The sequence below is a fragment of the Montipora foliosa genome, chromosome 9 (genome assembly GCF_036669935.1).
Source record: "Montipora foliosa isolate CH-2021 chromosome 9, ASM3666993v2, whole genome shotgun sequence".
NCBI lineage: Eukaryota > Metazoa > Cnidaria > Anthozoa > Scleractinia > Acroporidae > Montipora > Montipora foliosa.
This window is the reverse complement of record NC_090877.1, coordinates 3,617,457-3,630,486: the sequence shown is the minus strand read 5'-3', so window position 1 is coordinate 3,630,486 and position 13,030 is coordinate 3,617,457. Positions and strand designations below refer to the sequence as shown.

Genomic DNA, 13,030 nt, shown 5'->3' with positions numbered 1-13,030 from the left:
GGCGCTATTTCATCCAGCAGAGAAGAACTCGATCAATTTATAACCTCCGTCAACTCTTTTCATCCGGCTCTTAAATACACCTGGGAAATTTCGGAAACTTCAGTGGCTTTTCTAGATATCAAAGTTTCTATTAGAGGCAACGTGCTATGTACTAGTGTGCACTACAAACCTACTGATTCACACAGTTATTTGTTGTATTCATCGTCACATCCATCACATGTCAAGAACTCCATCCCTTATTCTCAATTTCTTAGACTTCGACGTCTATGTAGTGATGACTCCGATTTTTCCAGCAAATCAGAGGAGATGTGCCAGTTCTTCGAAAAACGTGGCTATCCTGTCTCTGTGGTCAAAGCGGGCCATCATCGCGCCCAACAATTTGATCGACAGTCATCACTACAAACGTCACAAAAAGATAAGAATGACAGAATTCCATTCAGCCTCACTTTCCATCCTCATAATCACGCAGTCAAAAGCATCATTCTTAGTAATTTTAAATTACTCCAAAATGATCCCGAGACTGGTAGAATCTTTTCGCAACCTCCACTTATTTCATTCAAAAGCGACAAAAACGTAGGCAATTTTTTAGTTAGAAGCGCGCTCAAAACTAACGAGCAACCCGGCACTTTCAAATGCGCGCGCTCACGGTGCAAAACTTGTCTTTTCATTGTTAACACTAGCAAGATATCGGGACCTAAGCGATCTGTTAAGATCACCGATCGTTTCACATGTACCTCCGCAAATGTCATTTATTGCATAACCTGCACGTTATGCAATAAATTATACATTGGTGAGACAGGTAGACGACTAGGTGACCGATTCCGCGAACACCTTCGCGATGTTGAGAAGAATGACAAGGATGCATCCAAGCCAGTCGCTCGCCATTTTAATCTGCCTAACCACTCCAAAAAACACATGGCTATCTGCGGCCTTTCCCTACATCTAGGTACCACGGAAAGCCGCAAGAATCTGGAACAAAAATTCATCTTTCAAATCGGCACCCTTAATCCTCACGGTATTAACGAACGCTTTTCATTTAACTAATATATTCCTATTTTTCACGTTGCCATGTTACCACCAATAGCGTAGCTCCTACTCTACTATAAAAACTACACGTAACCCATAATCCCTCGATTCGCTCTGACGAAGGGCTAACGCTCGAAACGTCAGCTTTTAGAATCTCTGTACGGTGGCCAATTTACATTATCAACTCCGTTGATAAAACCAAATTTTTGGTCAATAAAGGATTTATTATATGGGATAAAACACCAAAAAATCTTTGATCATACGGGACCAAGAGAGAAATCCCGAGCGGGCAGAATAGCTCCATCTTGCCCGCTCGGGTAGCCAATCACAGCGCGGGATTTAGTTCTTCTTGCCCGCGGAGCGTAAATAATAAGCGAGGTTTGCATCCACCTGGCAGTGGGAGACTGAGAACTATTGTTTTGATAATGGCCGCAAACTGCAGTGGTGGAATCTTCATCAATCCGCCGAAAATCGCCGATTTCTTTCATTCTTTTTCTCATCTTAATTTCGATTTTAACAACGTTTCTTCGATTTTTATCCCTACTCTTCCAGACTATCAACAGGTAAGAAATGTTCATGTTCCCCATTCCGGCTACGTCCCTTGCTAAGGTAGCCTCATACAGCAAATGCATTATTTTTGAGAGATTTCACAACATGCAGATTTCTCGCCCAACTTCGTGTTTGAATCAGGTCAGTTTTTGAAGCTGAGGGGAAGCAATGTTCGATCAAACACAAAATTTTGCATGAAGATTTCAAGAGAGGCGACCAAGCAGTCACAGATGATAGTGTTTGTACAGATTATAATTAATTAGAAAGCCGCCACAACATAATATTAACAACAAACTATTTGAACATTATTGTTGTAAATCCTAATAACGGTTTAAATGTCTTCATAAGAATCGAAATCTTGCCTACAGCATCTGACTTGAGATTCTGTTTGTATGGAAAAGCACATGTCAAGTCTCTTCTACGTCGCAGTACGTAGTTGTCCGAGAAAAGAACATTACTTGTTCATATACTTGTATAGGTAATCACATGATTTCCAGTGCAATGTGGAATAAATCTAAATTGAGCACGAGTCGATGTGGCTATATGGCCGGTAACCGGTCAAGGTGAAAAAATGGAGAAATTTTACAGAATTAGGGATGTAAACAGAATCATTAACTTGCTTGCTGCGCCATCGCTACCATTTCAGTGCCATAAACAATACATCTCTCATTAGCTTCTTCTGTTTTTGTCCAAACAGCATGGAGACAATTACCTAGCAAAGTCACTGTCGTAAAGATCTTTGGTCATGTGGCCTTAAGACAAGGATAGTTATATATCATTTTGCAAAATGAAGTACATGTCTACAGTGCCAATGACCTTAAACATTGGTTATGTACACCAGTCTAGACTTGTATTATTCTCGAAACACAAACGGCATGCATATATATGCAGACCTTGAATCTAAAAGCCATGCATTAATATTGTGAATTACATGATATGAAATGTAATTTGAAATAAATCTAAGCATGATTCATTGAGTGATGTTTTTTTAAAGGACTAACTAAATCGCTCAAGCTTGTAATAATATGTGAAATGGGTCGGAATAATGTTGTTTGCTCACCATTTTCCAAAACAAACCCAAAAAATTGTCAGTTGGAATTTTTAGAGGTACGGTGTACTGCACTTTTCTTGAACAATCTGTAACCATTGGCTTTTCTCCCGTAGCATTGTTGTACCTCCTGTAGGCGTCAAAAATAGACCCTTCCACGGTTTTTGATGGCCATCTTGGCTGGGGGCAAACACGGCTAAATTTACAGTTAGTGTATGGTATTTTGGCCGACATTGAACTGCTGTAGCGCCGCTAAAAAGAGACAGATTTCCAACTTTTGCCACTATTGTAAATAGTTTTATCGATATCATTCATAATTCCAAGAGAAAATAAACCCATTAGATATGACGTCCTTAAATTCGAGTAATAAATCTTCCCATGTTGCTCCTAATTTTGAGGCAGTTTGCTGTGATGATTTTAGAAAGGTTTGTATGAAATCTTAAAAATTTGTTTATGGTTGTTGTAGCCTAGCTGAATCTGCTCTTTATATTTCATGAAAATAATCTCAGTATAAATGTCTTTTAAAAGATACTTACACTGTGGAAATTTGTCCCCTTTTTAGCACGGCTACAGTGGTTCAAAGTCAGCCAAAATCCCATACATTTTCTGTAAATTTAGCAGTGTTTTACCCCCAGCCAAGATGACGTCAAAAAGCATGGAAGGGTCTATTGGGTGCTATGTGTTCATTCCAAATCATTAGCTCCTCATTGAGTTCAGCCATTAATATTGCCTGTACCAATCCAACATGCTCCCCACAATAATTCTCTCTCACATGAAAGCTGTAGCATATGCCTTTCTCATCTTTTCAGACTTCTTTCATCCCAGTCTCTCTGAAAGGCTCCCCAGGTGGGTGTCACCAGAGTTATTGTTTGTACGGCATGGCTTTCTTTACCCTCCTTTCACAAGTCGTGTCGACAGACCAGGGTCTCTCTTAGACTAGTGTTTTCCTTTCCACCACCCCTTCAATTGATAATACTGACAAACTACCACACTTCAGCATTCTCTATGTCTTAACAATTTCACCCATGTCTTATATTTAATAAGGCACAGAGTGGCTATCATGTAAGTGGGACTTACTTGCATAATTTCATTCTCAAATAATATTAATTTTGGAATTGCTTCTTACATTTATTTAGCAAGTAGACAAACACTACTTTTAATTACTTTTTTTACAAGATTTTATTCAGATATATTTATTGTCGCAATCATGCACATAATTTTTACACAATTATCTTGTTTTTGTGCAGGTCCTATGCCTATATGTCATTGGTCCTTGTATCTTTGGTGGCGTAATTTTCCTCATTTTCTGTGGGCATTTCGCAGCAAGCTGCTGTTCTTGTAGCAAACTGCAAAGACCCAAGCTGAAATGTGCGATAGTTTTGAGGTGCATTGTTCTTTTAACATCTGTTTTATCCAGGTTGGTAAAGCCAGGTTGTAGCTAGGGTTGTTGTTAAGGGGCAGGTGTACATGTTGGAAAAATTTATTTCATTTAACCCTTTCACTCCCGTGGGGTTTCCCATTGACGAGTAAAATCGTCTGGCGTTAGACAGAGTAAAATCTATAAGTGGCACTCTTGGGAGTGAAAGGGTTAATGGGGACATGATAGTTTCTGAGTGAATCTAGCTGTTGTTAACTCTTTCAGTCCCGTGGGGTTCTCCATTGACGAGTAAAATCGTCTGGCGTTAGACAGAGTAAAATCTATAAGTGGCACTCTTGGGAGTGAAAGGGTTAATGGGGACATGATAGTTTCTGAGTGAATCTAGCTGTTGTTAACTCTTTCAGTCCCGTGGGGTTTTCCATTGACGAGTAAAATCGTCTGGCGTTAGACAGAGTAAAATCTATAAGTGGCACTCTTGGGAGTGAAAGGGTTAAAAGCTACTTTTCATTGGCAGCTAACCCAGTTTATCATTATAAACTTAAGATATGATAATTTTTGTCATTTTTCAAAGTACATCAGCTCAGAAAATTTAATTGTCAACAACTGTTAGTCAATTTTGTAGCCTTACTCCTTTCTGCACAAAGTTCAGGTTTTAAGGAGCCAATTCCTGAAAATTACTATAAATTAAAGTGCCATGCAGCAAAATTAATGTACATGTAAGTGGCAAAAGACTCGTATTAATTTATAATTTCACCACTGCTTTTAATATTAAAATCTGTAAGTAATTTACATACATCTGGGATTAAAATGTGCCCATGGGATTTAAATAATTTTCTTCTCTTTTTTTTTCTTTCCAGTGGGTTTGTAATTGCGGCATTTGTGTTTAATGATACTGTACATCTTGGGGTGAGGAGAGTTTTAACTGCTGCTGACAATGTTAACGACAGTTTTATTGACATCCAATCAAAGGTATTCAGTTAATTAAGCTGTTGCAAGTTTACCTAGATGGTAGAAATGCTGCTTAGGGGAAGGGAGATGTTAGATTATGCTCACAGTAATTTAACGACGGTTTGTGTGTGAGAAAGGAGACTTAAGCAGGGATGGTACAAAACGTGGACCCCCAAGTGGACCTGACCTTCTGGAGCCCACTCCACTTATGTCCAGGATTACTCCTAATTATAGATGCACACCCAATTTCAAGTGTCTCTTTAAAGTCTAGTAACAGGGTTTGTGCTACTCCTTTAAGTGCTTGAATAGCCCTGGAATTTTATTTTGGACTTCAAAGGTGCTTGAAACACCCTTGAAAGAAAGGATTTTGTGGGAAACTGCTTAAAAAATCCTTGAATTTTTGCTTAGGTGAAAGTTGTAGATATTGCATCATGCCAAGATAAACGAAGATCACGCTAAGTTAAAGACAAGACATCTCAAAAATGGAGCAAATTGACTATTGGGGAAAGATTAATGCAAAAATTAAAATACCCATACATGCACTTAACTTGTAGGATGTGGGAAAGAATATCAATGTAGACTTTTTCAGCAAAGAAAACACTGAAACACGATGTATGGTATAGAAATCTCCTAACCCTTACAAACACTCCTTGAAAATTCAGTTTATGGTTCTTGAAAAGTCCATGAATACTCCTGGAATTTTATATACAATATCCAGCACGAACCCTGAGTAAGCGTTTAGTACTTATTAATGGACCGACAATAAACTAAGGGTAAAGATTAGCATTATTTTTAAGTCAGGAAATTACAAATGCAGCTGGTTATTCTTATACTTGAGGAGCAGCATGTGACGACGTTAATTGTCTGTATTCCGAGACACAAGCGATGTTAATGTTGGGGGGGGGGGGGGAGACAAGCAAGGGGACTCTTTGTGACGCTCATTAAAATCTGCGCGCGTCTAATTAGGGTCAGTCCTGGACATATCTGAGGTCATCTGAATTTTTTATTATTTAAAGGAGGTTGAAGATGACCTAGAAATAGCGGTAAATCTTGTTCCGTGACGTCTTCTTTCATTTCGAAAATACTGCATTTTGAATTTCCAAATTGTCGCCTTGCCTGACACCTGGTTGTTAAAAATGTCTGTCCAGTATGAATCTCAGCAAAGTGAAAAGGGAGTGTTTTCATCACAAAGTGAACTCCGGATGTTTTTGTTGATTACCGGCTGCCATATTGGTGGGTCACATGGTGTCTTGACACAAAACTCTGTAAAGTTGCGTTAAAAGCTTCCGATCGACAAATATCTCAGAAACAATGTACCGCACAGATCTGAGAATTGGAGAATAAGGTGGTTTAAAAATTTGATTCCTACAACATTACAAGTTCTTGGCCTTCTTCATTGAAAGATTTCAAATTTATGTTTTTTGTTATGTGACTATCTATAGAATTCTTGAGGATACGAGAAGCGAAATGAAAAACAGGCTCAAGATCGTACTGCACATCTTAATTCCTCCATTCATGCATATATAACCACAACAGGTTACTCTGCTTGTTTCTATCTCTGGCATTTTGGAAATGCGAAGTCCATGCATACACAACAAGCCCCTGCCAGCAATGACACTAGGAATAAGCTATAGTATGTATGAATAAAACGCTCTTAATTTTAATTTTAATGATTTTAATGCTATTTGATTTTTTTTTTAAACAAATTTTGCTTCAACTTGTAGATCAGTTGCATAAAAGATGACCTTTTGGATTTGGAAAGTAACATAGTTGATCTAGAGAGCTGTCCTGGTGTCTCAGATGTTGACCATGCCCTTATTCATGAGCTAAGGGGCTATGTTGATGACATCATCATTTCAGTTGTGAAGATAAAGAAAGTGGATTTACCGCCTATCGAGGAAGATGTTCGGGAAATTGAGTATATTAGGTATTGCTCAAGACATTTTGAATTTTTGCATGGTACTGTAAGTGAACATCTGGAAGGTTGTTTTGGCTTAGTGATAAATGATTAACTTAATAATGAACTTTATTCAACGTGTGTAATTTTTTTGGGAAAATCCGAAAAGGGATTCTTGAATGCAAAAACGTATTTTGCGTTTTTTTGGCGAAATCCAAAAACGGATCATGAATCCAAAGTATCCACGCTCGAAGAAGATACTTCGGATCAAATCTAAATCCGGATTTTTGAGATTCACCACTTCAGCGTTTTTTCGGGAAAGGATTTGAAAAAAGCATTTTTTACAAGCAGTTTTCCATGCAAAAATGATACACAACAGCTTCCGCACATGACAGTTTCGCCCAAGTGTTTTTCTCGCGCCCTATTTACCATATAATCAAAGACATGAATAGGTTGAAAATAGTTGGGTTTCCTGAAAATTTCACACCAGAAATTACACTAGTTTCTTGACAGCAATAAAATTGTTAGCACCTTTCCTGCAGCTAAAAAATGAAACTGCAAAAATACCCTCTGTAATCGATTTGTGCCGCTTAGCATGTATACCGGTAATAGACCAATTCGGCAAACTCAATGTTGCAGCCAATTCAAATCTTTTGGGAATAAAAAGGTTTTGTTCCAGTATTACCATATCATTTAAATGTGAATGCTTCATTGTCATGCAATTTCAACACACAAGGAACCCTAACCCTGACAGATTTGAATTGGGTACAACATTGAGTTAGCCGAATTGGTATATTTCGTCATATCTTTCTATCTATCGCTAAGGTATTTTTTTTTCTGGTTGAATTTTCATTGAAGAATTTATCCAAAAACAAGTTAACAGCTACTTTTTTTGTTTTTCAAATTGCACGCAACACTGTGTTTGTTTGCATTGTTGTTTGCATTGTCATGGAAAATACTTATTTCTCAGATTTTGCCTTTTTTTGACTCCAAAAAATCCATTGATCTGAGATCAAAAATCCGTTTTTGGATTTTCCCCAAAAAGCGCACCCTTAGTGTCAACTGTATTTAGCACTGAGGCAATAACTCGGGACACTACAAAAATCAAAATCAAATGAACTCAGATCAAGTTGTAGGTTGGTTTTTGAGGAGAGAGGAAGACCCGGAGAAAACCTCTTGGAGCAGAGCAGAGAGCCAATAAACTCACCCCATGTGTGACGCCAAGTCTAGGAAATTGAACCCTGGTCACATTGGTGGGAGGCGAGTGCTCTCTCCCCAATGTGCCATCTCTGGCACTTTCCAGAATAATTCACTTTTTTTCCTTCAATGTTGCTCCATTTCGCACTAACTAACCTAGTCCAAGTCCAAGACATTTCTTTCATGTCTATCTACATGTATTAGGAGTACTGTAGATGACTTATACAGGTGCATCTATATACTCTGTAACATCAGTATTTTGAAAGTGGCCATGGCAAATCACTAAAAGAAAAATTACAGTTAAAATAGCCACATAATTGAAGGCCCACCTTCAACCGACAGGCTTTTCGACCATTTGTTTTTGTTATGGAAATTCGCATTGCTTATCGTAGCGATCTAATTGGATAAATTTCAGCTTAGGGCGGAATTTTCATACATGAAAATAGTTTTGCGGCATGCAATGCATGTCGGTTGAAGGTGGGCCAGTTTAAGGCCATAAATTTTGTCTAGCAATACTAGGTAAACATACGTTTAAATTCCAAAGGAAAAGGAGACTCAACGTGTAATCATTTACATGTAATAATAGTAGCACTGTAATTAGTATTAAAAAGGAAATTATTGTTGAAGAGACTAATGGGAATTTTGGGGTCTTGTTGGTTGCCACAGGTGGATGAGCACATTTGGAACGCTGTGTATAATTGTCGTTACTTGTTTGCTGATTATCTTTGCTGTCCTTAGAGGAAGCAGATGTGGATTTGTGCTGTAAGTTGATTTTATTAACTTATGAAAAGTACAGTACTTTTTGCGCCCTCTCGAAAGAAAGGAACGCCCAATTGCAGATTAATTAATTAATGCAACACTGACAGGAACATTGTAAACTACTTACCAGTAATATTCAACACACATATATGGTGTTCATATTCAGTTACCCTTAGTTTTGTAATTAGAGGCATCTAATTAAGTGAAGAAAATCAAATGAAAAATTCTTGTAAACCAAGGAAGGTGTTGTATCTTACCCCATTGACAACCAGGGGTTCCGGGTTGACGAGTAAAATTGTCTGGCTTTAGACAGAGTAAAATACTAAGTCTGGCCGGGTTAGGCCGGTTTGGACGTCAAAGGGTTAACACAGCAATCTTTTTAATAGTTGAACCCTAAAAGTTCTTTTGTTTTTTGCCGTGAATTATTAATGTATCGAATATGGGTAATGGGATTTACTTGGGTGTACATGTGTGTGACCTGAACACTGTATGTGACTGCATGTTACCTTCAATGAACCCTTCCTCACCGGAGACTTACAGATTTTAGTCTGGCTAATGCCAGAAAATAATTTTGCTTCCAGATTGAGAGCTCTTTAGGTGTGAATGGGTTAACAACATCCCCCCCCCCCCCCTCCCATTGTTGCGTCGTGGCTAGTTCATCTTGGAGTCATGCTGTGTTAAAAATCTCACATTTCAGTCAGCGCAAGATTGAACGGAGGGGAGGGGGAGGGGATGTCAAAGGCTCAAACTGTGAAATTGTTTCATTTGAATGTAAGTGTCCCAAATGAGGCTATCCCCACCCCGAGATTGAGAATTGACAGACTTTATTCTGGCTAACACCAGACGATTTTTCTTGCTGATTGGGGGCGCTGTTGGTGTGCATAGGATAATCACAAAGGAGCTGTACAAGTGTGCGAGATTTGTAGCCTTACGCCTCCCCACCCCCTGTACCCTTTTCGCAACGTTGATAATGTAACACAAATCATGCGTAGATCGAATAACCAGAGAAGGACATCAACGCGTGCGAGAGAAAAGAGTTCTGTGAGCGAAGTGAGCAAGTTAGCGAGTACTGTACTGCGAGTTTTGTATAGGTAATCACATGAGGGCGAGTACTACTAAGGATTAATTGCACGAGTGTTTTGGAAATTTTCCAAAATTGCCCGAGTCGCGAAGCGACGAGGGCAATTTGGAAAATTTTCAAAACACAAGTGCAATTAATCCTTAGTAGTACGAGGACTCATGCGATTACTTGTTTATCAATAAAGGGCAAAATTTATACGTTGGTATGCAACGGATTAACCAATCATTGACAGGTAATCAAGCCCCTCTTGATTACCAAAAATGCCCTCAATTAAGAAAAAATGCTCTCTGTCTCAGCCAATCAGCGCTCAGTAATTTTGCCCTTTATTGATAAGTATATGTAATCGCATTGGCCCGAGGGCGATTAAGAATTAATTTCACGCGTATTTTCAAAATTTTTACAAAGTTGCCCGAGTCGTGAAGCAACGGGGGCAATTTGTAAAACTTTGAAAATACAAGTGAAATTAATCCTTTATTGCACGAGGGCACATTGCGATTACATGTTTATCACATAAAAGGAAAAATTATTGAGGGAAGCCCGTTCAATGCCGCGAAAAAAAGTGACAATCAACTTAAGTTAAAAAACGTTTAAAAAAAGCAGTTTAATCAGAGTCAGAATCTGGAAGAAGATTCTCTTGTAACTTCGCTTGCTCGGGATAAGCAACTGTTAACCAGTCAGGATCAAGTAATCATGCCCTCTTGATTACCAAAAGTGCCCTCGTGATTAAAGAAAAACACCCTCCGTCTCAGCCAATCAGCATTCAGTAATTTTGCCCTGTATGTGATAAGGATTAAAATAGTAAAACTACAATGCGAGGACTGATTTCTTGGTGAACCGTTCTAGTGTTCGGTAAACTGTGACGTACAGTATGAAGTAGAAAAACGATTATCATAACTCTTCATTTTTATCTATTCTTTAGGGGAATGATTGCTGGAACTGTTAGTCTTCTTCTAGTTTGGCTAAGTGTAGGAGTTGATTTGGCTCTTTCAGTTGTAAGTTATTGTGTAATTTAAAAGAATGTAAGATCCTTTAGAGAAGGACAGCACTGAAACTTATTCTTAATATACATATTTAGCCAAGCCTAAAAGCGGAGCTCCACAGTTACTTCTTTTCTGGAATTTACAGAGATAAACTGTCAATACTAACACTCGAGGCAGGACTCCAGTGAGGTCTTCTTTATTGTGATCTATCTTTGCTCTCGCAGACCCGTACACCGTAATCCGTAATTTAGCAGACAGCCGATCCATTTCGCTGCTCGTAACACCGAAACGCTTATTCTTATCGGTTCAAACAAGAAAATCCGAGAAGTAATGAAGTTAGACAGCGACTGTTGTTCACAGTCTTTGGACGAAGATCTTAGACTTTTTCAAACTAAAGCTGCGGTAATGCGAGCAACAAAACGTCCAACTTGTCTCGAAAAGCGATGTTGTGCGTTTTACATCCCACGCACAACCTGTCTCGCAACAAAAAAAAAGTTGCTGCAGCGCGTTGCAGAGAGTAGTGGTCCGTTCTACCTTCTGCAACAAAATCAACATATTTTTTTGTTGCAACGCGCAACATCAGTCTCCCATCCCCCGCCCCCAGAGTCTGTACCGACGGATGGACGTACGCTCGGTCAATCACGTGACAACCAAACACAAAAAGTTGACCATATTCTTCTAAGTATGGAGCCCCGACAGTCAATGTGATTGTCCGCCAGAAAAATGCGGCTGGCCAAATGCATCCCTGACCATGCGATTTCCCGCCAAGGAAATTTGCCCGAACACCCCCGTCCCCAAAGGCCGTCTTTCCTCCCCACTCTCATCCCGCGACAGTCTGTACGGGCGGGCGGGCGGACGTACGCTGACGTCATAACCAAAATTTCTTGAATTGATAGATTTCCCGAAATCTCTTACCCATGGCTCTCCGCTGGCGTGCTTCGCGTGCCTGAGCTCCGTTTTTTCCCGTAACTGACAATACATGATATAAGGAGCTTTGATTTACTATTTACACCATAATTATTGTAAATTGCTATTGATATAATGACGCCATACTGTGAAACAGTCTTCCACGTAAAGTGAGACAAGCAGAACCCCAGCTTGGGCTAACTCACCACTTTCTGGGAAAGTATATAGCTTAGCTCAATTATTTATTTGTTATCATGGAGTGATATTTGTTTTGGGTTATTCTTTCATAATGCATACACATGCATAGTTGGAAATTAGCTGTTTCATGAATTGTCTGTCTGTCTGTCTGTCTGTCTGTCTATCCATCTGTGTGTAATTGATCTATCTTAACGTTTTTTTGCGTTGATGGACACTTGAAATCTAAACTTAGTAGAAGATAATCAGATTTAGCCAAGCCTAATAGTGGAGCTCCCGTTTCTAATCCCAGAAAGCAATATAGTGTTTATGGAAATAATTATGCTTCTGCATAAAGTACAAAATTAATCGTCTTTAGTGTGTACAGTTTACAGTGATCAAACAGATCAAACACCTCTGAGCTGACAGCAGTAAACAAACAAGCCTTGCAAACAATAACCAACCGAATTCTAAAATGAAATTACATGGACAGTTATCTCTTTCATAGTATTTTCCGTTTGACTGACAATCTTTACTCTGTCTTCAGTTCAGATCAACAGCAAAATTTTTTACCTGAAAGCTAACCATTATAAATAACTGTTTTGTCTCTCGCTCTATTTCTCTCAGCTTTACGTTAATTTTCATTGAAATCTTCCTCGGCTCCTCTCGAGGATTAAATTAAATTTAAATTTAATTAAATTTTGTCTCCTCTTCTCTCGTGCTCTTTCCTGCTCTTTATCCCGTTGCTCATCACTAATATGATTTCCCGGTAGAAAACGCGGGTTGCCAAATGCAACGCTGCCACGCGATTTCCCGAAAATTGGCCGAACACTTCCGTCCCCAGAGGCTGTCCTACCTCCCCACCTCCACTCCGACAGTCTGTACGGGCGGACGTACGTGACGTCATAACCAAAATTTCTCGCATGGATAGATTTCCCAAAAAGTCTTACCCATGGTGCTCTGCTGGCGCGCATTGCAAGCCTGCGCTCCGCTAGGAATTTTTCTTATGTGCTGCCCTCAGACCTCATGTTTTGTTTTCTATATATTAAAATGAATGGTTTCCCTCTCAACTTTTTCCAAAGGTGTA

At 39.1% G+C, this 13,030-nt stretch overlaps 1 protein-coding gene across 2 annotated transcripts in view; it reads left to right on the top strand.

Annotated features, from left to right (window-relative positions):
• Nucleotides 1-1,430: 1,430 nt before the first annotated feature.
• The window catches only part of LOC137970923 (protein tweety homolog 3-like), a 24,063-nt gene continuing 12,463 nt past the window's right edge, over nt 1,431-13,030 (top strand). Inside the window, exons 1-6 of one of the 2 annotated variants that reach the window (XM_068817586.1) lie at nt 1,431-1,589; nt 3,871-4,040; nt 4,859-4,970; nt 6,674-6,876; nt 8,710-8,805; nt 10,803-10,875. In XM_068817586.1, the coding sequence (XP_068673687.1) occupies nt 1,452-1,589; nt 3,871-4,040; nt 4,859-4,970; nt 6,674-6,876; nt 8,710-8,805; nt 10,803-10,875 (792 nt within the window). In that variant the 5' untranslated portion in view covers nt 1,431-1,451. The remainder of the gene's footprint in view (nt 1,590-3,870; nt 4,041-4,858; nt 4,971-6,673; nt 6,877-8,709; nt 8,806-10,802; nt 10,876-13,030) is intronic. The other variant, XM_068817587.1, reaches the window with a different exon arrangement.